At 40.5% G+C, this 26,905-nt stretch overlaps 1 protein-coding gene across 1 annotated transcript; it reads left to right on the top strand.

Annotated features, from left to right (window-relative positions):
* Positions 585-26,193, top strand: MTNR1B (melatonin receptor 1B). Its single transcript, XM_021382204.1, has 2 exons — positions 585-910; positions 22,243-26,193. Exons 1-2 carry the CDS (start codon positions 694-696, stop codon positions 23,109-23,111), a joined length of 1,086 nt encoding a protein of 361 aa, XP_021237879.1. The 5' UTR covers positions 585-693; the 3' UTR covers positions 23,112-26,193.

Raw genomic sequence — 26,905 nt, 5'->3', positions numbered from 1 at the left:
CCTTCTATGGAGATATTCAAGACTCGTATGGACACTTTCCTGTGCAACCTGCTGTAGGGAACCTGCGTTAACAGTGGGTGGGACTCGATGATCTCCAGAGGTCACTTCCAACCCTTGTGGCTCTGCGATTCTGTATCCTTACAGCTTACTGCACGTAGCAACGGAGCCTGGAAATCGCAGGCACGGGGGAAAACCCGCCTGGGAGCACTGAGCACAGAAGTGGGGCCGGACGGCGTCGGTGCGGGGAACGGGGCTCCCCAGCGTTGAGCTGACAGCCGCACATGGCACGGGGTAAAAATCCGCCGCGGAGAGCGGAGATTCACCTCAGCGCAGGCTGAGGGAACCGGGGCGGGGCTACGTGAGCGGGGCTCTCCATCCTCCCACGGGGGTTAATAAGCGCGGCCACCTCGGCTCCCTGCCGCCTCGCAGCCCCCGCTCCGGACCTCACCCCGTGCCGCCGCCGCCCCCACCCTCAGCGGCCGCCGCGCGCCGTGGGCGTGTCCCAGGTGAAGCGGCAGCCCCCGGGCCGTGCCCAGCCCCATCAGGGCGCCTCTTGGCCCCGCCCCCTGCCCCTCCCCGGCAGCTCCGTTGGGGAGCGGGAGGGGCAGCACGCGCGGCGGGGCCGTTAAAAGCCTTGCCGCCCGCCCGCGCGCTCAGTCAGCGGGGCCGCCGCGCGGCCGCCGGGCGTCAGCGATGCTGGAGAATGGCTCTCTGAGGAACTGCTGCGATTCGGGCGGGAGGGGTCACTTCGGCTCGGCGGAGCGGGAGGCGGCGGCGGGAGGCGCCCCGCGGCCCGCCTGGGTGGTGACGGCTCTCTCCAGCGTGCTGATCTTCACCACAGTGGTGGACATTTTGGGCAACCTGCTGGTCATCGTGTCCGTCTTCAAGAACCGCAAGCTCAGGAACTCAGGTAAGGCAGAAACGGGAACCCGGAGCCGAGCGGGCGGGCTGCCCTGAGGGGAGGAGACCGCCTGTGGGGAGACCGGCCCAGAAAGTCCCCTTCTGTCCCTGTGCAGTCAGGGATGTGTGCGGGACCTCCGGGTGCTCAGCACTCTGCCGGTCCCTCTGGGCTGAGCTCTGCTCTAGCGAGGGGAGTGCAGGTCATTACGTGGCTCTGAGTGAGGCATTAGTGCTCTCCTTGTGGAGCTGCTGCTGCTGTTGGGAACCGGTGCCACTTTTTAAACGGTGCTCAAAAGTATGGGAGGAAGAAGGAACTTGCCAAGAGCGCTGAGGCGAGGTGTGTGGGGAAGCGGAGCTCCAGCTCCAGGCTGCCCATTGGAGTTCGCTGCGGTCCTTCACAACATCATCGTTCTCTTCTCTGCTCACCGTGTGTCCTTCAGCCAGAAATAAAGTGTTTTCGTTCTTTTTGATTCATGTCTGTAGTTGTTTTCTTTTCCCTCTGTGTGCTAAGAAGTGGCTTTGTGTGCTTTGTGGAACTTCTCATCTCTGCTGGGCTGTTTACGCGTGCCTCCAACCACAACTCTCTGACAATCATAGTACCCCCTCGGGTTTCTCTTTCCCCCTCCGACTTGTTCTGTCGGATCCATGCATGGGGCCGTGACCCCGAGGTGCCTGCAGCTCCCTGGGTGGGTGCTCCTCGCTCCGAGCCATTCCCATAACTGCTGCAAGCTTCAGGTCCTGGGGAAAACTCCTCGTTCTGTGTTGCGCACCCGTGTTCCGGGTAGCAGAACCTTGCTTGAGAGCTGTGAAGCCAGATGCACAACTGCACCTTGCATCCGTCTAACTTCATGCCTAACAGCGTGGTGCTGCCTTATGGAGGGGAGGAGGAACTGAGTGCTTGAATTTCCCGGTGCTTTTTTTTTTGTGTGTGTGGATCTCAGTTCCTCCAGAATTCCACGTGCAGTGTCTCAACAGCTCCTACTAACTGGAACTATGCACTCATTTGCCCTCATTTTAAATTACATGATGTTTAAGAACATCACTACAAAGGAATGAGACCTGTCCCTAGGGAAGAAATGGGAAAGGAGCTGCTGTAAGCACTGGGTGCAGCGTTTCAGCTGGTGCTTGTAGCTGCATGTTCCCAAGAACTGAACCGTTACTGAGAGCAGCAGAGGGGTACCGAGGTGAGGACAGGGATGCCAGGTGCTGAACCGGGAAAGGGAGCATCCGCCGGAGCTTCCCTTCCCCCAAGCAGGGCTCCAGAGAGGCTCACGATGGAAAGCGCAGCCGATCGCAGCCATCAACTCCCAGCCGAACGGGAAGCAAGAGAGGGGTTTCCTCCAGACTGCTTCCTTCACTCAAATGACAGCAGAGGGAGGAGTTGGACTGGAAGAGTTCAGTGCTTGGAAGAATAAGCTTCAAGATGCCGATCGAAGTGCTCTGTGGCAGCGAAGGCTGATGAAATAAGACACAGTTTTCTTACCTAATCCAAATATATACTAATATCTCCTTCTAGTGACATCCTTACTGTGATGTCACTGAGCCTGACACTGCGATCTCTTAATCTTTGATAAGTATCCTGAAAAACAGCGGGGACTTCCTTCAGTGTAGTCTTCATAAAGTTAAATACCTTAAAATCGCCAATCTCTAGCGTGCAATCAGGGAGGGATGTGTCTTGGGGATAAAGCTGAAAGAAGATAGGTTGGTAAGTGTACTCAGAAAAATTCATAAGTAGTGAGCAGAGGCAGAGAGCATCGCTGTTAGTGGAGTGGTGGAGAGAATGGGGAGGTGGTGGAGAGCCGGGGCAGTGCTCGGGAGCCCTCAAACAAGGAAAGAAGATGTATCAATGAGTGGACCTAGGGCTGCTCCTTTCCTAGCAAACCAGAAACATGTCATTACTGGCAGGAGATGGGGATGTGTGAAAAAATGGAACGGTGAGGGGAAAAGGCATACAATGAATTAGACTTGTAATAAGCAGTGTCAGAGAGAGAGAAGGTGAAACCAGGGGAGAGATGGTGACAGCAGGGAGAGGGTCTAGGTGACTGAAAGAAAAAGGAGTGATAGCACCACAAATGCTTGATTCTACCTTGAAGTAGGCAATGAGAGATTCCTTGGGAGGGATGAGAGTAGGGATCTTTCCAATAAGCCATCAGTTTATAAGAAATAAATTAAGCTGCTCTGACCATTTTCATAGTACAAATAGTAATCTTCCATTCAGAGAGCAAACCAAGGCTTTATCATATTTTCGGGACTTACCAATGCTGTTCTGTTCAGTGATTTACAAAGAAATCTGATAATTGCAAACAATTTAATTACACGTCACTCCTTAAAATTAAAGCCTAGTCAAAGACAAATCCATTTTAATGCTGATACATAGTATGAGACACAGAATGGAGTGGGAAAAAATGACCTGTTAACCTCTTGGTTGGTAAGTGTTCTGCTCAGTGGAAGAGAAATGGAGAATGGTTAGGACTGATGTTCGTAGAGATTGCTCATTCAGTCCTTAAACAGTGGGAATGCTGCCAGCCTTACAATGGAAAGATTGTTTCATAGCACACAGATGCTTTTTCCTACATCTAGATTTGTTTTTGGAGGAGGAGGGGGAGAATTTGTGCAGGCTCTTCCAAGTAGTGCATAGTATAATTGGTATGAATCAACATGCTTGTCTTCTTACATAACTGCACCCAGCCTTTTTGTGAGAGGCTGAGCAATTTCTGATCTCTAAAAGTGACTGAATTTACAGAAATTAATGCTTTTATAATTTCTAACTTTAGAGGGGAAGCAACTTAGTCCAACACACTAGAAAATGAAAGAAAACTTTGTATGTCAGAATGAAATAAATTAGCCTGTCTTTCTATTTGACACTGTGTACTGAATTTTCAAAAGTGACTATTGATTTTGTGTCTTCATTTAAGTACGCCCAATTAGAGGCAGCTTTTAAAGCACTAAACTTTTCCAGTGCTAAAGTTCATGTGCACTGAACAGTCACTGCTGAGTGGTCAAGCATCCTGAAGATGTATCCAGTCATTCAAAATCTCTAGATGCTTTTAAGAATTTTGTTATACTTTTGTATACGCATAGCTTTAACCATAATATTATGGCTGGCGTAAGAGCCCAACGTGGTAGAATTCAGAAGGTAGGAAATGACAAGGCATCTCTCGTGGGAGGGAGATAGAGCAACCCATTTGTATTTCTCTGGCCTTAAAGCCAGCACAAAATCAGCAGGAGATGAGAATTAGGCACATTAACTCAAATATCATTTCAAATAATAGTGATGATTTTGAGACCCTTTGACTTCTGCAGAAGGCCTAATATTAACCTTGGTGCACTGCCAAAGAATGCATTAGCAGAAAGTGATATTTCTAGTGCATTTTGTCTACCCACTTTAATCTCTTCCTTTACTACTTTCCTTTTTATATATAACAACTAGCACAGCACAGTAAGACTGATACATTTTTGAATGGCCAGGTGCTGTTACAATACAAATTAAAATTCATGGTATTTTCCCCACATGTGAACATAGCTGCACTTGCATGTTTAATTAAATCCAGAGAGTGATTTTGTGTGTGCAGCTGTAGAGATGAACACACTATTCATATGTATAGGCATCTGTACAAAGTAAAACATTCCTGCTCATGGAATTGTAATTTTGGAACTTGTCTTTCTACTAAATAAAAATGTCCAGTAATATAATCAAGTCTTGTACTCTTTTTTCTTGCTATTTTCCTTTCTGTAGTCTTCACATTTCTGTCTGTGATATTGTTTTCCCCATTGTTATATGCTGTTTTTAGTTATTCATATCTTTGGATGCACCAGTTCACTTTCCATGGGACGGAGGACAGCTGTCTCCTGGGTTGGAATTTATATCCTCTGATTTTAGAAGACTACAGTGAAGATACCCATTTCTGAGCTTCTTCCTTTAGACTCCCTTTAGAATTTAAGTGGAGAAGTAAACATTTTTAGCGCACAATTCAGCCAACTTATTTTTTGATGTCTACATTAGTTTGGCATGATTCAGACCACAAAATTGTTTATTTCTCTCTACTTAAATAGAGAAAGAATCAGGAGGAACTATCTCAGTGTAGACATCTACCTTGAGCTGGGATGAAATAAGCATAAGAATTCAGAAGTCATCGTGTAATTCTTCTAGTAGCTTGCTAAGTTATATTTTTAAATTTGTACATTTTTCCTCTCCTCACCGCCAGTCCTCCAAAAGATCCCATTGATCCAAATAAGGCTGATATAACTGTTCAAATCTTTCCTGAGTCCTGAAAATACTTGGTAAAATTGGCTTTTAATGTCAGCAGTGATGCTGAAAAGAATATATTTTGATGAGCAGAGCATAGGCACTTATTTTTGTTTTCAGGTAGGACTGTGCTTAACAGAACTTCAATACTCCTGACTTCTTGAACTCTGGATCTTAGCCCTGGGACTGTGTGTGTGCAAGCAAGCCTTCACATTCTCTCATATCCAAGGCCTTGAGCCTTGAAGCTGCTTGGTACTGAGCAGTTTGTGGGGACATGATTTCAACATTCACAAAAGTTCCTTTAACCCAACACTTAAAATAAGGCTCCTTTCTCTCATTATTATAATTCTGTAGTTCAAACTTCTTTTAAAATTTAAGTTTTTGCTTATTTGCTAATTTATAGTGGGTATAGTCATTGTATAGATGACTCTTATTGGTACATTAACTTGCTAATATATCTCATCTTTTTCTTCTGTATTTTCAGTCCCTACAGTTATTGTTCCTTCAGCACCTGGCCTCATATCTCATACTATTACAATTCATTCACTTTCTACTCTTCTAGTCCTCAGAAAAAAACAGATCTTGACATCTCCGTATGTCAATATGGGTCGCAACTTTACATTATCACAACATGTTAGTTCTCTCTGTGTTCTGTGACCTAGTACTTCTGAATCAGACTAAGTTATTCCAATGTAGGGTATCTCCCTCTGGTACAACGGTTTTCTTTCATCACTGTCCAGGCAAGGATAGCAGCAGACTGTGTGGTACCATGGCAAATAGGCTTCCAAAGCTAGATCAGTTTAGAGCAACTTGCCAGGTACAGAAACTCCAGCTTTTATTAAGTAACAATGATCAGATTTATACAGGCTCTTTATATTTGCTCATATTGAATTTTATTCCTTTTTCCTTTACTTGCTCTTTGTTTCTTCTTTCCTACCAAGTGTTGTTTCTGTAGTTTTTCCTACAGTTAAGGTGAGATCAAAAAGCACGGAGATTTCTCAATCCATTCTTCCTCTCCAGCTAATTCCCCACCTTAGGTTCAGGTGCCATGTTAGCACCTAGTCTGTGACCGACAAACAGATCTTCCAGGGGTGAATTGGTAGTATTTTATTTTTCTCATTACTCCCTAATTGTTTTCCTAAGTTATGACAAGCACTGTGCATGCAAAATGAAACAGCAGTTGTACTACCATCACAGCAAGGAAGGGGGAAGTGGGTACTAAGGGTGGGACCACCACAGGAGCTAGGGAATCATGGCAAAGCTGCTCATCTGGGTGCAGCTCTTCGCTCCTGGGAAGAGTAGTCTGCTCTTTCTTCCTGAGAGAAGAACGAGAGGTCACATTTAGCCCCTTATCAAGCACCCCACATACATGTAGATCAAAAGAACTACCAGCTATTCTATGAATATTTAGAATGTTTTAAGTTATAATGCCTAATACTGACAAAAAATTAGAGAAAGTACAAATTGTGTTAGTGGCTGGTGTAAACCACATTCTAGGAGCGAAGGATTAGGATAAAGTTCTAATCTGATACAGGTTATTGTACAGCTTCGTGTGTTTTAGATCCTCCTACAAAACACCTGGTAATACCATATTGGATGACAGCTCCAAATCATAATTAATGAGATTTTTTTATCCCGTACAAGAAGTGATCAGTATATTGATAAGAAACATATCACCAAGATCAATTCTAAGACACTAGTACTTCAGGATAAAATGCCAAACTCTATTCCACTGGGTAAACTACAAGCATTTAGCCAAACTGAAGAAATGTAAGGGAATAAACCTTGAACCTGTAAGAAAACAATCAAAGGATCTACTGAAATTGTGCATTTCAGTTGGCACGCATTTGCCCATGCTCTGAGCCAAAGCTTTCCATAGATCCAGCTCTAATTCAGACATGTAGCCTTTTTTCTTTTTTTAACAACTCAGTAAGTTTGCTTTTATATCCCTGAAATATCCAGTGCCAACATACCCTCAGAGACAAGAGATTAGAAGGACCTCTCTGCAGCTGTGTATGCAAATTCCTATGTGTCTTAGCAGCATTCCCTTTATAGCCAGCTCTCTTCTGGACTCTGGACATGCTTTTCCTTCTCAATGCTCACTGATTGCATGAGGCATGACCTCTGCAGTAAAGCTCTATTCTTGGGTCAACCAGCAGAAGCTCTTCAAGGATTTATGATGCTCTTTGACATAATCAGCCAATGAGCTAGAAGACCAAATCTACTCACAGGGAGCCAGCACAGCTCATTTTAAAAGGCTGTATTTTTTTCAGCTACTCTTAGGAGATTGATATTTACCAGGTGGCTTAAACCATTCTACTGAAGATATTACAGAAGACTGTTTTCAATTCACTGAATCAGTGACAACCTATTCTCTCTTTCTAGGAGTAAATCCTACTCCTATTTCAACTCCAACTTCATCTGAGTTACAGAATATGTTCAGGTATGCTCCAAATTTTAGCTTCTTATAGATTATCCTTTACAAGCAAATTCTGCTTTCAAATACATTGCCTTGTTCTCAAGAATGCATATGAGAATAACTATATTATGCTGAGCTAGTAAAACTAAAACTTTTTTTTTTCCTTTGTGGAAAGGAAGAAAGATTATGGTAGTGCACATCTTCCTACACCTTGATATGGATATAGATTTCCAGCAAAAGCTAACGAAAGTATGCCTAAATCACTGTGGGTGCAACTTTGTTGTCGTTCTTAACTACTCTTGTAGATCTACTGTACTCTTGGTATCTATGCTGGTAAACAGTGAGCTGTATCAATGTTTTCCTGACATACACCTGAGTACAGGTCATGACATAACAGGAGATAACATTAGTGTAAACACATTCATTGAATAACATTATTGATTAGTAGGATCTATATTACCGGGATTCTTTTTTAATTATTTATTAATTAGAGATATATTTGATTATGCTGTTTAATATATGCTGCTTAAATTATGACTGGAGAAAAAACATTATTCTTCTCACAAAGTTACTAATTTTATTTATGGACTTTAATTGAATTTAACTTAATTTTCAGTATTTAAATACCTATATGAAGATACCAATACTGCATCACTTCCACAAGCATCATCTTCTTTCTGCCATTTCTGTTACATCTTTCATGCCACATCTATCATTTGTTTTGTTAGATTGTCAAATTTGCACAATGAGGGCAACAACAGTTGTTAGGAAATATCACGTGCAACCACTGGAGTTGGCAGTCTGACTAATAAGATAGGGAAAATATCTGCTTAATAAATCAACGGTGTAAATATAATAATGTTAACAAATTATAAGTTCAGACCTAGCATTGAAGGGGAAAATATATCCCTGCATAAAAGAGAGGAACCTTTGAAGAATATCTTCATATCTGTAATGTTTGCTTATACACTGCCTGAAATTTTCAGCATCCTCTTGTACTAAAAGCATTTTTTTTTCCAATTATCTCAGGATACACAACATATAATTTGAGTTCAAATAATGAAAAAGACCTTTTGTCAAATGGCTATCACCTATGAATATTTTTTATCTAATCAGTCTAGGTATTTTTATTTCCTTCTGCCTCATAGCTTGGACGGTCTTTATGAGAGTAAAAATTATCTACTTTACTGAATATTAACTGCATAATTAAAAACCTGTGGGTATATACTCACACTGTGCAGATCCTGGCCATGGTGATGTTCACCAGCATTATAGTCCTTAGCGCTCTCTTTTCCAATGTTCTTAGAAGTAGACAATTCTATTCAGTTTTCCTACTGACAAGGATTTAACTAATCCTAGAAACCATTTCCAAACACATGAAACACAAGAAAGTGATCGGTAGTAACCAGTGGCTAATTATGCTTCTCCAATCCTGATAGCCTGCTACAAATACATGATTGGCTTGGTGTATCAGGAGAGAACAGTAGATATTGTCTACCTTGACTTCAGTTGGAATTTTGACACTCTCCCATAACATCCTTTTAAGACTGTCTGACAAGGTAGGGGTTAGACAAATGAACGGTAAGGTAAACTGAAAACTGGTTGAATGACTCAGTCTAGAGGGTTGTGTTCAGCTGCACAAAATTCAGCTGGATACAAGTCACTAGTGGTGTCCTCCAGGGGTTTATCGGGATCAACACTGTTTAATGTCTTCATTAATGGCCTGGATGATGAAGCAGACTACCCTCAGCAAGTTCACAGTTCAAGAAGATCATCTTAAGTAGCATATGGAAAAGGGTTCTGCAAACTGGGTAAGTTGAACCTATCTTTGAATACCTAGATAAGGAGGGGAATTCTGACCCTGCCCAAGCCAATGGGAATTGGTTTTCAAAATTCTTTTTGTTAGGATCTGGTGCTTCTTCCTGCTTTCTGTGCAGCTGTCTGAACACTCTGTTCCCTGCCTCCCAGGTCTGTAAACTTTTGTTGGTCCAGATTCTCTGTTTGGCTCAGACCATTCTGTCTAGTCAGAGATTGTCCAGATTCTGCTGCTGTAGGGAATATGAAGACAGAAGCATAGTCAAACTAAAGAAACAAACTCCCACCTGCTCTAATCTGAACTAGGGCCTGTCATTCTGACCAAGGAACTCTCTCTTTGTTAGTGACCACGTCTTTTTCCTACTACATACTGGCAGATAAAATCTTAAATGTCCTCTGTTATATAGTAGGTCAAGAAAAACCCTCATCCATATGCAAAATTAACCCCATCTTCTCCCTGTTCCCTAACAAAAAAAGTAAATCTGCTGTATATCTCTGCCTTACTGAACAAGTGGCCCTAAGAGCCTGCTGAGTATCCACGGTTGGAGATAGTCAAAAATCAGACTAGACAGAGCCCTGAACAATGTGCTATTATTGACCCTTCTTTGGAGTGACTTGGACTAGATTATCTCCAGAGATCTCTTCCAACTTCAACGATTCCGTTGTTATATTCCTGTGTCTACTACCCTTCATGTAACTAGCCAATATTATAATTCAGCCTGAAGTGATTTTTTTCCAGTCTTTTTGCAAGACTTTTACTGGTGCAGAGGAAAGACCTAAATTCAGGAAATCATCATGATGCACTTTGTTTAGATTAAGTCGAAACACAGACCAGACAATGCTTTAGAAGAGAATACATGATCACTTTCTTTGAAACACTTTATTTACTCAGCTGTTTAAATGTTGTTTACAAACCTGTGAGTATCATTATAAGATGAATCATGCAAGTGTACTTTACTTTAAGACCTTGTTTCCAAAGGAAGCAGATGGCACAGACTGACAACAGCTTCTGAAGACATTCAACTCCATACGCATGTGCAGTGATGAGGCCTTCTAAAAGCTAAGAACAAAAAGGGTAAGACTTTTCCTCACTGAAAGGTTTATAATGGCTGTTCTCACCAAGTGTCATCTATTTACTTCCTCCACAAAATAGGAAACAGGAAAGAAAAAACAGGATTAAAAAAAAAACAAAAAGAAGACTATTAGGAAGGGACGCAGAGAATGTTAGAAGCATTGGCAGCTTTTCAACCTGCACAATCCCAACATTAGATGTTCCCTGACACTGTATTTACTGCATTGTATCAGATACCACTTTAAATGATTGCAAGACTGTCTTAGGATCCCTCAACATGTCTGGGAGTTGAACACAGGAACCCCTTACTGTGTGGAGCAGCAATACTGGTTTACACGTACATGCTTCACAGCTGCTTGTTATCGGTTGTATGTCTCCCACATGCTGCAAATCCTTCACTGGAAGTCCTGCAGAACAGTTTAACTCATAATGTCTTCAATTCCATAAGGTGAAACCCCCACATTTTTACTGGTTAAAATGCCTTGTTCTGTTTAAAGGATTTACCAGACTTAGCTCAAAGATGCACCTTATCACAGCTAAAGAAATCTCTTGAGTAAGTGGCGCTGAATATCTTCCATAGTCAGCAATAATCTCAATTTTATTCATTTGAAATGTCTGATGAATTGTTTAAACAGCTGTGATATTTTCAAATTGTTTTAAGCCCTATATTTCAAATTAGAATTTTTATGTTTTTTCTTTTAAATTAAATTAATTTCCTAGTGAATATTAACCAAAAACCACAAATCAACTAGCTAGAAAAAACTAAATATCATTTTTGTTTTCACAATACCTATACATGCATAATTAAAATTTCTGTCCTCCTTTCTAAAAGAAAGTGAAAGATAAATAATCCTAAGAACCTGAACAATTTTTGTTGCTTTAAGATAGAGAAAAAAACATTTTTATGTTTACATAAATTTGACACAAATTCAGGCTAAAGACAGTAGCAAAGACAGTTATTATGTGTTTACTGAGCCTAAGAGTTGCTGAGAAGGTAACAGAAGATGAAGTAGCCTTTCATAGAATCATAGAATGGCTTGAGTTGGAAGGAACCTTAAAGACCATCAGCGTCAGGGCAGGGACACCTCCTACTAGATCAGGATGCCCAGGGCCCCATCCAACCCGGCTTTGAATGCCTCCAAGGCTAAGGCCTCCACAACTTCTCTGGCAACCTGTTCCAGTGCCTCATGACCTCATACAACACCTGCCAGAACACAAATTAAGTTTTGTCCAGAGTTTTCAACAGTGAAATTTCTTTAGTTTGCTTCCATACTCCAGCCTTTATAGTTAATCTGAATAAAATTTTAAGTCTAAAGGTTGTATTTTTTTTTGTTTTTAACAAAATAACAGACTACAAAATGCTACATATTTTGCTTTTTGTATATAGACTGCAATATAGTGTTGAGAGACTGAAAAAAATGTATGTTATTAACAAAAAGGTTATCTAGCAATTTGTAGGATCCAACTAGATTGCACCCTTACTGTCCAACAACTTTTCATATTGGCCCCTTTGTCAGCAGCAAATGAGTTTTTATGCTTGCTGCTTTTCCTGTAGGTTTCCTATTCTCCCTCAGTTGAAGCAATCAACAGTTGTGATTACTTCAAGTGAGGAAAATTAAGCTGAGGTTGTGTACTGATAGATACAGGAAACACAACTCCTTTCCTGTATTAGTAAAAAACAAAACAAAACAGTATTTTGTTGTTGTTATTCAGTGATTCTGCTCAGCAACTGGAGATTTTTAAGCTAAGCCATCAGTGGTGCCCACAGTGGGAAGCTCTCAGAGTAAGTGTCTCTTTCATTCTCTGTCTGAAAACCTGTGGTCACCTTCAGCAATGACATTCTCTTGGTAACTACAGGGGCTTTTCCCCTTCCCTGACCACCCTGAAGGCAATATCCTTCCGTGTAAGGGCAGTAGTGTAATGGAACTTCTCCCATGTGATTGCTGCAAAATGCAGCTCAGTTGCAGGTGGATAGAGATACAGAACAAGGTTATTCATCCTTCAAACCTTCTGTCAACAAAAATGGTCTGGTTGTCTAGACCAGGGGCTGGTAAGAATCTGAGTGAGGATGTTGCACCATACCACCTCAGATCAGTACAACACAGGAGATGTAGAGGAAGCTTTGCATCCGAGTAGTGTCACTGAAACTTTCTGACCTCATCATAAAAGCAGTTGTATTAGTACAGACCAAGGACGTAGCTAGCCTCGTACGTTAACTGTATATGTAAGCAGACAATCATGGAAAAAACTGAGAACAGAACAAGTGTGTGTTCTCTCATTTTTTGACTGCTTTCAGCTCAGAGTATTTACTGAACCTCGTGTGTTCTGTTTAGTGAATTTCCATTTGTGTCTCCTTCAAGTATTTTTCCAGTCTTTCCTTTAAGATGGGTAAACTTTTTGCATCTTCAAGATCCCCCTAGAATAAGAATTTCTACATGTTTACTACCTGTTGCAGCAAACACCCCTTTGGTCTGATTTGAATCCCATTATCTCTGCTTAATAGCTCTTGCTCTTCTATTGCCCCATCCCTCAGTACCAGTCCCACACTATCGTGTCATTTTGGAGCAGTGTGCTGAACAGGCTCTCATTTTTTGCAAGGTATGCCTAGCAGAGATGGCATTATCCAATACAGAATAGTAAGGCTCATGAACCTTGCACTTTCTTCCAAAGTACTCTTCTGGGGAGAGCCCCGGCATTTGTCTATCTTAGTTTCAGACCTGTTAAATCAAAAGATTTTTTTACTTTAAGACAGACTGATGAGGAGCACTGTACAGTGTAAGTGATAACCTGTGTGTTCTCATTCCAGTGTGAAATTCTTGACCATGACCTAGAGACATGCAGACACGCATGAGCTTAGACACGCAGAACCCCAGAAGACCAGCGGGGCTGGTGAGTAGGGCACTCTTCTGGGACTCTGAGAGACATAGGCTCAACTCCTTTTACAAACAAAAAGTCTTCTACCATGTCAGTGTCCTAACTACTAGGCAACAGCAGATTCTCTAGAAGAGACAGTCATGCATGTTCAACTTCCCCTTTTCTCTTGGAAAAGCGCATAGTACCAGGAAAATTCATTCGATCTCAGAAATTATCAGAAACCCACAAAAATATGTATAACCCCCAAAACGTACTATCTGAGTAGCCATTAGACTTTAGCTTTGGAAGAGCGAGCCACTTGCGTTTGCCTTCTGCTGTGTTAGATGGTACGATTTGTTGTCTCTGGTTTAGCTAGTGCACTAGGTGGCAATAGAGAGTCACCACCGTCTGTGTTCTGTCTGAATACTTGCACTAGAGGAAGCCCCAGATTAGCAAAATTATAAACCTAGAGATAAGAAATCTCAAGACTTTACTAAGTTCTTAACACAGCATTAAAAAGATTTTTTGAACCTGAGGTGCTGGAAATGGCTGCCCAGAGAGGATGTGGATGCTCCGTCCCTGGAAGTATTCAAGACCAGGTGGTATGAGGCCCTGGGCAGCCTGGTGTAGTACCAGATCTGGAGGCTGGTGGCTATGGCAGCTGCCTGTGGCTGGGGGATTGGAACTTGATGATCCCTGGGGTCCCTTCCAACTCGAGCCATTCTATGATTTTATGACACCTGAGACCTACAGCCTAAAATTCAGCTCCTGAAATTGTAGCTTCCAGCTTCAACTCCTAGTTGCAAATATAGGCCAGAAGACCAGATCTGACCCAGTCCAGCAGTCTACTAGTCACTAAGCTACAGTGTCAAGCTACCTTTTACATTCTGAGCTTCTAGTCTTGTGAATCCTGTATACTTTGCATTGGAGTACAGTTTAAGAAAGAGATGTATGAGGCATTCTCCAGTAGAACATCACAAAGTGGGGTGTTTGTATCATTTTTTCATAAAAGGAGAAATGACTCTCCTCTTCTGCATAATTTCATGGTGCTTTCGTCCAGAAAGAGGATGACTAGGATTTTAAGCTCTAGTTAGTCTGTACTCCAGACTTTTCTTTGAAAACTGACAGGAACTGAGGCTTCTGATTTTCAAGGGTGTCTAGGCCTGAATTTCTTCTGAACAGAAAGCTCTCTCAAAGCCTATAGGTAGTTTCACAAGAAAAAGATACTGATATTATTTACTCCCACAGTAAATATTCCCTTTATGCTCTGTGTATAGTACCTCCAGTGACAGTAGATAATTTCCCTTAAATGTAGCACAGAATAACCCAAATTCACCAAACTCACCAAATATTTCGTACAGTTTCATAGAACATACATTTCCTAAAAAGAAATAATCTGAATGTTTTATAGGTCAAAGATTCAGCATCAATTCCTTGTTTACGGTACATTTTTTTTCTAATACCTCTGTTCTAGCAAAAACTTATCACCTGTCCCTTTCCTTTACATCTGTCTGCTGTATATCCCATAAATGTCTGAAATTAAGAAACAAAACAGCAAAGGAGTGTGTCACTGCCTTTAGACAGCTATATTCAATGAAAACCAAAATCCATCTGGCACTCTCTTGGAGCATTATGTTAAACCTTCTGTTAGTAACACATCGCTGAACATTAGATTACATTAGTATGTCTCATCAAAGAATACCCAAAGTTCTTGCTTATAGTGTCACAGGGAATCCAAATGTCAGCATTTGAAAGACTTAATTCTCTGCTCCACCTGCTACTAGTGTCCACTTCTGCTGGCCTCATTCCCACTGACATGAGTGGATTTACATCTGAATTAGGCTGTCAGGACATGTTCAGTTCAGTGGATGAAGATCTGGCTGGATGGCTGGGCCCAAAGGGTAGCTGTGAAGTGCATTCAGTTGGTGGCTGGTCACCTGTGGAGTAGCCCAGGCCTCAAGTTTTATTTAACGTTTTTATCAGTGGTATAGATGAGGGGATGAAGTACATCCTTGTTAAGTTCGTGGATGATACCTCATTATTCAAGAGTAGGAGGGTAGGAAGATTTTGGAGAGGGATGGGTATAAGCTGTATCAATGGGCTGTATCCAGTTGTGTAGTACTCAACAAGGCTAAATGCCAGGTGCTGCACTTGAGTCACAACAACCCCATGCAGCATTACAGGCTCATGGCAGAATGGCTGGAAAGTTTCCTGGCAGAAGAGGACCTTGTGGTGCTTGCTGGTCAGATGGCTGAACATGAGCCAGCATTGTGCCCAGGTGGCTAAAGAGGCCAGTGGCAGCCTGGTCTGCATCAGAAGTAGTGTGTCCAACAGGACAGGATTGTCTCGTACTCTGCACTGGCAAGACTGCACCTCAAGTGCTGTGTTGAGTTTCTCATTACAAAAAGAATTGGAATTGCTGGAATGCATTCAGAAAAGAGCAGTATCATTGGTGAAGGAACTAGAAAACAAAAGTTAGGAGGAACAGCTGAGGGAAGTGGGCTTCTTTAGGCTGGAGCAGAAAAGGCTGAGGGGAGACCTCATTGCTCCCTACAGCTACGCGAAGGGAGATTGCAGTGAGGAGGGTGGCAGTCTCTTTTCTCAGGTGACAATTATAGGATGCAAGGAAATGGTCTCAAGTTGTGCCAGGAGAGGTTTAGACTGGATATTTGGAAGAATTTCCTCATGGAGAGGTTGATTAGGCATTGGAACCATCTGGGTAACTTGGTTACCCAGAAAAGTGGGCATTCGCTGGACATTTTAAGAGATGTGTGGATGTGGAACTAAGGGACATAGCTTAGTGATGGGACTTGCTAGGGCAGGCTGATTGTTGGATTTGATCCTGAATGTCTTTTCTAACTTGAATTATTCTATGATTCTATGATTTATTCTTCCTAATGGATTGTGAGAAAAAAATAGAGTGGACACAGATGATTTTAATCAGATTAAAAGGATGTCTATTTAAACCAACAGTGAAAAACTGCTTAAATACTTTAAAAAAATAATAATCAAAGAATCCTAAAGTAAAGGAAAAAAAACAGACAGTGAGGATTGTGAGACTTCCACATGCTGTTAATATACTCCAGTTTTAATTGCTTGACACTAACCATGTGATGCTCCCACTTGTGTGGTTTCTTATGTCCCAGATCAGCACCTGGCTATCCAAGGTTATTACATAGCTGCAGTATCCCATGAACAATGGAGAGTTAAATCATGGTGCATGGTTAACACTCAATTTCACTCCCATTTTTCTTCAGCTGGGATGTAAGAAGCATCAGCCTTTCTCCAGGGCCAGGTAATACCTCCCTGCCTGCTGTTTGAGCCAGATTAGCTGGGGGACTCTGGAAATAGAATGAAAAACCTACCCAATCCTTAGTTCTGGCTACCTACCTGGTACCAGTTCTTCAGTCTCCCCAGAGTCATGTTTTACTTTCCACATTAGAAAGCAAACTTTGGGAAGACTGGTCCCCTATTTTTCTCCCCTCAAGCCAACCCTGAAATGGCTGCAAGAAGTATAGGAACTACAGCTCTCTGGGAAATTCTGATTGGTCAGAAAAAGGTAGGTGACACTGGCAGCATCAGGAACCAGCAATCCAGGCCAGGACTTCCATTTAAAAGCCACAACCTGGACATTCAACAAAAGTTCTGACAATCTCATTTATACAATCCTTTCAGAAAATGTGCCAAAAATAACTTTTGGAAGGATAATCAGCTAAAGATTTAATAAAGATCCACATGTACTCACATTTAACAAAGAAGCTCCAGGAGTGGGACCAGCTACATGTTCCATCACAGTAGTCATCTATTTTGCAAAAATCCTGAGCTCTGAACTAAAAAACTTACACCTCATGCCTTAATTCATCTCTCTGAATGGTCTTGAAAAGAGTCAATGGCTTAAATGATTTTCCTGAGCAGTTTGGCCCTTAGTTTTAGTTTCAGAGCTATTCTCATACATTTATGAGTGGAGACATAGACGCGTGAAGTCATTTTTATACCAATTTGCTGTTAGTTGAGTATGTTTCTGTTTTATCTAGTCCAGACCTTGAGACTCCTCCAGTATCTGGAGCTCAGAAATGATTTAGACTTGGACCTAAAAAGATGCACAACAGAAGTTCCAAGCAACAAAGTTGCATAGTTTTTATCACAAATCACTAATTATAAACAAGTGGAGATTAAGAAGGGGTAGCCATCTTGGCTGAAAGACTGACTGTTTTCCTCTTTTGCCTTTTTGATCTCCATCCATGTTGATTTAGACTCAAGCAACAGATCAAACCAGACATTTGCTGTAATTAATCCTGGCTTAACATGCTTTGGGATTAGCATACTGCTATCTCTCTTTGTCTGAAGGTAAGATCTGTTCATTTAAAACTTGTAGGAGCTATGAAAGAAGTTTAGACTTAGTTGTTTTTTTTTACATCCAAATATAATTCTAGTGTTTGCTTTTTTATTGTTGTTGCTCTTGTTATATGCACCGAATTATTTTCAGTATTTCACATTCTTGCTATTACAGGGTTTTTATTTCTTATATCTCTAATGGTCTGGTTAATGGCTCCTTTAAATCTATGGCAATTCTTCCATTTACTTCATTAGTCATTAAAAAGGCCTAAATGGCAGATAAATTATACCAGCATAATTTAAATAAAGGAAATAACATTAACATAAAAGATACATTTGATTTCCATTTCTGGTAGTCAGAAACAAAAATTGTAAGTCACCAGCTTTCATACCGAACTTCATATTAGAATCTTTATTAGAAAGAGGTGGTTTCGCAGCTGAGGAGGGACGTTGCGTGCCTATCACTTGAAGAAATGTCACTTGCAGAAATTTGGAGCTGTGATTGAGATGGTAAAACATATTTTTCCCCTTTAATGAGTTACAGTAATGAACTAAAGGATTAGACTAACCTTTAGTATTTTGCAACCATTTTAAAAATCATAGGAAATAAAAACATTGTATATGCTTAATGTTTATATATAAGTAACTTACAGAATGAATGAAACACACATCCCTGAGGCGATACCTTTTGCCTTTGACTATAAGGCTGTCTAGAAACTGAGCTCAGATTCTGTTTTTATACAACTATCACAACAAGAAAGCCATTAGGTTTTTAAGCCCCAAGTCTAAACAATGATCTTTCCCAACTATGTAGGTCACTCCAAAAGTAATGCCTCGTATTTATTTCCATGGAAATGACAACAGATGCTATTTGATAGAACAAATTTTCAGCTAAAAACACTATTTTTCTATGTAGTCATCACCATTAGCTATGCTTTTTTGCCAACGATGAACAAGAGCCTGCACGCTGCTCTCATAAAAATCTGCATGGCCATCTGGAACATGTCTTTCATGTCTCTGTCACCACTGCTGAAATGTACCACTCACCGCCTCCCTGTGCTCACATCCACTGATTGGTTTCCAGAAATGTTCAAACAAGCATCAGTGAATATCAGTGGGTGCCTTTTTTCCACATGGAGAATTCAGTTAAACGCTTTTGCTTCGTATGTACTTCCATGTCAGATGCCATTTTGTCAGAGTGCCCTTCTGCTGCCATGTGTCTCACAGCAACAAAATGTAATGGAATATTGGTGGGAAGGATCAACCTCTGCTGCCATACCACCAACATCCACCTCTGACATGGTAGGCCAACAGAATAAACTAGGAGGCATTACTTTCAGAGCACCCCTTGTGTGTTCCACAGGAAGACATAATGAAGAAGAAATCTGCAAGAGCAATTCTAAATTTTCCATTGATGTTTGAATATGAAAATGGAAGGATAGAAGAAATATCCATGGTCATCAATTCTTGGTATTTCAAAAAATCTGCCACTAGGTTATTCATTTGCTGTTCATTCACTGTCTGCCTTGCCTCTCTTTTCTGCTTATATTGTTGCTAAACTGTTTCCCTAGTTTGACAGTAGCAGAGAAAGAGGCATTGTGGCATTAGTACACCCTGATGGACAGAACATCAGTGGATTATTCAATTAGAGAATTTAGAAATTAAAGAGGATTACAAACCATCCAGACAGATTAGCTATCAAAATTTAAAACAGTGCAGATAAATAATTTTTTGTGTCCTTGGCTAGATATTTGGTGTGTGGTAGGTATTTCTTGTAATTGAGTGGTCTTTCCATTCCAGTGAGCAAATGTGTTTCTTATAAATGAATATAATCTTCAATCTCATGAAATTGAAATCTAGTAGCTTATCTATTGTGTAATTTATCTAGATAATGATAATCATTGCAACTAGATGAGCTTTCTGTGGTTTCTGTTTTGTCAGAGATTGCCCAGTTTCCTCTTTGATTACTTTGTGAATGTCATTAAGGTCATTCAAAATGCCATTTCTTAGTTGTATCAAGGAACACTTACTTTCTCTAAGCACTTAAAAAGTATCCAAGAACTTTGATTTTCCAATATGTTGATTACATGCTTTTTATGAATTAGAGGAGTTTCTCTCTATTTTTGTAGGTTATTAATTGCAGTTATAAAATAATAAACTTCATTCTACAGTCAGCCACATAGAAAGACAAAAACTTTGGACCTTACTTTGTGGCGCACAGTGGTAACACCCAAACCTTTAAACAGCCGTAAAAATGACAAATTCCTTGAGGCCTTTAGAGATAATGTACTGTCTTTCTTCTGCGTTGTAAAGTGGTATGTTATCTTTTTGACAGATTCATTGCTAACTGCCCTTATTCAATGCAGATGGAATTTTCAAGAAGTCCTAAACTACACATACAGTTTTGATATTCACTTGCCAAATATACCTTCCAATAAATTTCCAAATATGGTTGAAGTAGCTGAGTGCTTAGTTGATTTTAAGCAAATTATATTTTAAGTATAAGCTGATGCTAGGAGATTAGATTTTAGCACACATCCTCATGAAAACATAAATGTTTTCTAACCTTCTCCTGAATATGAGGAAAAATGATTTGAGAAATTCTTGTTGCTGTGATGTAAACACGTTCTGATAAAGATAGCCCTGTTCCTTTTTTAATCTTGTCTTTTATTGTAGTTATAGCTAGAAGAGACCTTCAAAGTTACTTCATCCTTCCTATGCTCCAACCAGGGCCAGTAGGCCAGTACTGACAAATGTTTATTTAGTTTTTTCTTACAACCTCCAACACCAGGCACAAAGATGTTCCAGCACCTCCTTCTTCATGCCATTAAAAATTTTTTCTCCATATCTAGTCTGAAGCTTTCCTGTTGTAACTCAAGTTTTTCTGTGTTCAGTACAAACCTGGGAATGGATTATATCCTTCCTGACCCGCTTACCTGAAGACTGTTATCAACTATCTTCCAATCTTCTCTCTAATTTATTTGTTCTTTCCTCACAGATCCTAAAGCTAATAGATATACTTTAGAATAGCTCTAATCAGGGTCTACCAGGTCAGTTACCTGTAGCTGTGAAAATACTTCTGTGACTTCGCAAGTACATAAAGTGTGAAAGACAGGATGGTAAACTTATAACAAGGAAACATCTAAAATAAGTTGTCCACCTGTCTTGAGATGAGCCAAGCTTCTGTGGCTACGCGTTGGTAATCCTGCTCTACGTTAAGTTCCCTAGCTGGTGTGCAAATTCTGATGCTCATGGACTTTTCTTAAAATAGATGAGAGAAAGACAGCTCCCCATTCCTTTTTTTCTGATTAAGGAAGGTGCATTTGCAGGAGCAGGTGGAGAAAACAGTGTACAAGTGAAATTCTGCCATTTTTTTAAAAGTAGTTCATTTTTTTAAAGTGAGTTCTGTGTTTTCTGTCCCCCAACTAATGGCATCCTTATCCATAGCAGTATTTGTGTGTTTAAAATGAAATGTTTTGAGAACTGCTTTGCTAGATGAGGACTAGAAAGGTCAGAATTTGTAAGATGAGTCAGCTAATTGCTCTTTTCAAAAAATAGTTATACCCACACAATTTTAAAAGGTGTTGTGTCTTTTGCACTTCAGTTCACACTGTGTAGGGCTTGAAGTAAAAAGTGAGTATTCAAACCAAGAATGCTACCAAGACTCTGAAGTTCATAGCTCTCCTGGGAAGTCTCTAGAGCATTATTTCCTAAAAATCAAGGGAGCCACTACTTGTCATGGCAAGGCTCTCATTTTTCATGAGTACAGTTTAATACTTGACCATTAAAGTTTCTGTAAGTACAATGTTTAGAAATTTCAAACTGATTAAAAGGGCACAGTTTAAAGACAGTACATCTCAAGCATGTCACTACAATTTCTTTGAACATAATCAGAAGAAAAGGCCTAAAGGTTTATTTCACACATTTGAATGCTTTCTTTCTCTTGCAATTGCACCTTTATACTATGTGCATATAATTAAATATACCTTTCTACAGGAAATAGTGAAAGCTATTCACTCTTTCTTAGGCAGTGCAATGACAATCCAGTATGGCCATTCATGCAGAAAATTTCTATGTTAGTCTATTGTGTATCAATTCAGATTATGAATAAAACAGCACATCCTTGTACTTCCAGTAGACATTGTTTTTTTTATATCCTTCCCCTTGATAACTTCCAAGCCTGTTAGTATTCTAGTCACGTATTAGAATGACGTAGTAGCCTGCCTACCTAGTGCAATTTAGACTTTTTTCTTTCCTTTTATCCTTGTTCTCCAGCTGTGGAGTTAGCTATACTGAAACAACTCAACACAAACTTATGTAATGGCTTGCTATGTTTATTAAACATCAAAATGGAAAGGAGGGTATAATCCATTCACCACGCAATTTGAAACATCATGTTGCTGCAGCTGCTTCTGTGGTGGCCTAGACTGAATGACAGAATTATTTCCCCCACAGACCCTATTGATCCTGTATACCTGCTGCTTGCCAACATCATCGATACTTTAACATTGCAGATATCGACAATAGTACGGTACATTTTCTTCATGTTCACAATTATGCTTGCTTTCAGACTTATGTCTATGTATCTTTCTTTTTCCTCAGGTAATGCATTTGTGGTGAGCCTGGCTTTGGCTGATTTGGTGGTGGCCTTGTATCCATACCCACTGGTGCTCTTAGCTATTTTCCACAATGGATGGACTTTGGGTGAAATGCACTGTAAAGTGAGCGGCTTTGTGATGGGACTAAGTGTAATAGGCTCTATTTTCAACATCACTGCAATTGCAATAAACCGATATTGCTATATATGTCATAGCTTTGCCTATGACAAAGTGTATAGCTGTTGGAACACAATGCTCTATGTCTCCTTAATCTGGGTGTTAACAGTAATTGCGACTGTGCCAAATTTTTTTGTTGGCTCCTTAAAGTATGATCCACGCATCTATTCATGCACATTTGTTCAGACTGCGAGCTCCTACTATACAATTGCAGTTGTGGTAATTCATTTCATCGTCCCTATCACTGTTGTGAGCTTCTGCTACCTTCGAATTTGGGTCTTAGTGCTTCAAGTTAGAAGACGAGTCAAGTCAGAAACAAAGCCAAGACTGAAACCAAGTGACTTCAGAAACTTTCTTACCATGTTTGTGGTTTTTGTGATTTTTGCCTTTTGCTGGGCACCTCTAAACTTCATAGGACTGGCTGTAGCCATCAATCCTTCAGAAATGGCACCAAAAGTTCCTGAATGGTTATTCATTATAAGCTACTTCATGGCCTATTTCAACAGCTGCCTTAATGCAATAATATATGGACTTCTTAACCAGAATTTCCGGAATGAATACAAACGTATTTTAATGTCACTGTGGATGCCCAGGCTTTTCTTCCAGGACACATCCAAAGGAGGAACTGATGGACAGAAGAGCAAGCCTTCTCCTGCTTTAAACAACAATGACCAAATGAAAACTGATACCTTGTAAAGGGGTGATGGTTAATGCAAAAGTTTGTCATGGAGAGCTCCAATGATAGAGTTGCAATGTTCTAGTCATTATTGGTTACTCTGGGGGACTTGCCATTTGGATGGCACTTTGTGACTGGAATACTGTCTTCTTGGTAAAGCACATTGCTCACAATTCATAATTTATACAAGATATCAAGAGAAAACACATTTCAAAATTAAAGCAGCAGATGAGTGCAAACTATTTTGTTTTTGAGAGTTGAATTCTACTTCAAGGCACATGAGGCATGTTTTCACTCCAGTAGGAACCATGCATGCTTTGTCCAAGGTCAGGATTCAGTTCTCAGGAGATGCAGTGAAAAGATGCAGTGAAGGTACTTGTCTATGGGCACAGCAGCTCATCAAGGCTGCAGAGTGATATTTTATGTTCAGTGATACAGAGCCAAAATCTTGTCAGTGGTGCCCAGTGCCAGGACAAGAGGCAATGGATACACACTGGAACACAGGAGGTTCCCTCTGAACGCCAGAAGCACTTCTGTTCTGTGCAGATGATGGAGCACTGGCACAGGTTGCCCACAGAGGCTGTGCGGTCTGCTCCTTGGAGATTTTCCAGAGCTGCTCGGAGATGATCCCAGGCACCCTGCTCTGTGTGTCCCTGCTTGAGTAGCATTTGCATCAGATGGACCCAGAGGTCCTTTACCACTTCCACCATTCTGTGATTCTAAGAGAGGGTGAATCAGATACTCAGTTTTCCATAAATAAGACAATTATCAGATTTCTGTGCAAGTACTGGTGGCAGTAGCAGTGTCTATGAATCAAACTTATGAATTGAAAAGATTAGAGTTGGTATGAAAGTAAATATTAACATCAAAGCCTTTCCTGACCAGTTTTTTCTTACTTGCATATATTGTATTTCCCATCTCAGTGTATTTAGTCTTCTCTCATCTATCTTATGATAGAGAATGTTAAATAATACAAATATTTTACTTCTTACATATGTACTTTAGGCAAAATTCTTTCTTTTAGAGAAGACTGAATTTTCATTTTGTTCCATTTATTTACTTCAAAGTGTACAACTAAAGTAATTTGATTCACTTTAACATTATTGACACATTTTCAACAGGCTGGAAATTGTGGCATACGTCCTGTAGTAATCTGGAAAGGCAATTGGACACCAGGCATGATAGCTCAGATTGTCTCAAATGACAGTAGACACCAGTGAGCGACCGAATGAAAAAATCCTTTTAACTGTAATGGCAGCTGACGTACTTGCCTCACATGTAGACATCTAGTCTTGAATAAAATCCACCTTTAGTGTCTACTCTAATGTAACCTTCAACCTTCCCTATGTAGTTAGTAGAGATAGGATTCCTTTCATCTATTATAATCATGCATCCAAAGATGGGATGAATTGTTCCACGGTGGTGCTGGTCTCATTGACTGTGGAAGAATTATTTACTAGTTCAAACTAGTAAAGTTTGGGTAGCTGTATCAGGATTTATCTTGCCTAATTTGGGATGTCTCCAGCGTAGGTGTTGGTACACATTTATGTTTCTAAACTCCCACTGCCGTCCATGGAGGCCTAGAAAGTAATTCATTTTTTCTTGAAATAGCCTTCCTTATTGGTCAGAGGAACTGACTGACAGACCTCACAATGTCTTCATTGACTGTAACTGAGATCAGTTAGCTCATGCGTAAACACATTTCAGACAAAGATAGGTAATCTCCATCCCATCATTAGTGTACCTAAAGTTCATATTTACACAGTTCATATAATGAAATGATGATTTTGAGCTTTCTTTTCAAACTCAGCTCAAATTTATATCGGATTTTGCCTTTTTCAGGTAACAGTGACTATACAGGTTAGGTTATAGAGTGCATTATACCTCACATCATCACAGTCACTTACACAATGTGATTTGCATTATCTCAAAATCAGATGAGGGGTCTGTGTGCAAGATTTATCATTAGTTCTGAAATGCACATTACTCTTAGGAGCACACATGAGGGGAAAGGCAAGAGGCCAATCAGCTTTTCTCTCCATTTCAGGTATTGAAACAGGAAAGGGAGGAATTCAGCCTGCTGTCACACTCCAGTTTGTGTTTCCTGGCCTGGCTGTTGTGAAAAATATTTCTGTAGTAGTTAATTTGTGCATCAAATATACTGCTCCCAAAGATGTAAAGATATTAAACATAGTCAATTTGTTACACATATAGAAAAACTTCAAGGAACCATTGTATTTTAACTGTTTTACTTGCTTGCCAAAAGTTTTAGCTGCAGCAACGTAACAAATGTGATGATTCTTCTAGTTTCATTCATGTTAACCAGCTAATTTCTGATGATTTCTGAAGTTCAGTACCCTAGGCCTCATAAAGTAGTAGCCTGATGAGCACTGAAAAGTCTGAACAGGGATATGAGAGATGTAAATATTTTCTCTACATCACAAGTCTAGGGATTTAGTTAATCCACTAGCAGTAGTAGTTAAACAGTTAGGACCTATGGTTATTTTACAGGTAAATTCAGAAACTTCAATGGGACAAATTTAGCCTAGTCATAAAAATACCATGGCTAAAAGAATCAGTCACTAAGATTAAGTACTTTGAACACAGTTTTGTAAGTCTGGCAGTTATAATTTTTGTATGTACTGTTTTTGCTTAATACCCCCAAATTAATGGCCTGAAGAAAGAACTAATATACCTGATATACCTATATAACATAATAATAATATACCTAATGTACATGAAACTTGTCCCAGAGGAAATAAGAAGTTTCAAGAGTCTTGAAAACTTGCAGGAAAGGACATCAAGTTTTCTTCACTGACGACACGGCTTTTTCCAACTTCTCTGAGTATTCAAATCTGTAACCTGAAAGTCAAAATTTGTTGTCTGACTTGCACATAAATTACTCTTAGAAGTGAACTGATCACTCTTGGTTTATCACTTGATAAATCAGAAAAGTCCAAAACTTTTATCAAACTCCTAATGTTGTTTTAGCTCAATAAAACAAATTTAAACATTATAACCAACTGCTTAACTGTAGAAGTGAGCAGCTATCATTCTGCATATTCATGGGAAGCAAATCCGAAGTTTTTATGAAGTTATTTTACAAATTATCACTGTACATTAAAAATGAAAGATCACTTAAAAAGTCTGTGTGCTGCTACTTCCTCAACTATCCTAAAAGAAGCTTATGCTTCTTAATCATTAAATCATAGAATGGTTTGAGTTGGAAGGGACATTAAAGCCCAGTTCCAACCCCCTGCTGTGGGCTGGTTGCCCCCCAACAGACGAGACCCAGGGCCCCATCCAGCCGAGTCTTGGACATCTCCAGGGATGGGGCAACTGCAGCTTCTCTGGGCAGCCTGTGCCAGGGCCTCACCACACTTAGTGAAAAACCTCTTCCTAATGTCAAACGTAAGTCTCCCCTCTTTCCGTTTAAAACCTTACCCCCTTGTCTATCTTGATCTGCTCGTGTAAAAAGTTGATTTCTCTCCTGTTTACACACTCTCTCTCTGTTTAAACACACAAAGGACACAATGAAGTCTCCCTGAAGCTTTCTCTTCTCTGGGCTTAACAAGCACAGCTCCCTTAGCCTTTCTTCATAAGCGAGATGTTCCACCCCCCTGAGCAGTTTCTTGGCCTCTTCTGGACCCTCTCCAAAAGCTCCATATCTTTCCTATGTTGGGGGCCCCAGAGCTGGAGGCATGAGGGCAGAGCAGAGGGGGACAATCACCTCCTGCAACCTACTGGCCACCTATTATTTGATGCATCCCAGGTTACTGTTGGCCTTCCAGGCTGCAAGAGCACACTGTTGGCT

Source organism: Numida meleagris, chromosome 1 (assembly GCF_002078875.1).
Source record: "Numida meleagris isolate 19003 breed g44 Domestic line chromosome 1, NumMel1.0, whole genome shotgun sequence".
Classification (NCBI taxonomy): Eukaryota; Metazoa; Chordata; class Aves; order Galliformes; family Numididae; genus Numida; species Numida meleagris.
Note: the sequence above shows the minus strand (reverse complement) of the source record. Positions and strands in the feature narration are given on the sequence as shown.

Excerpts from the sequence above, each read along its gene's own strand:
- MTNR1B (XM_021382204.1), top strand. The coding sequence starts at position 694 with ATGCTGGAGAATGGCTCTCTGAGGAACTGCTGCGATTCGGGCGGGAGG. Across the intron at positions 911-22,242 it reads CCGCAAGCTCAGGAACTCAG|GTAATGCATTTGTGGTGAGC; the intron begins GTAAGGCAGAAA and ends CTTTTTCCTCAG.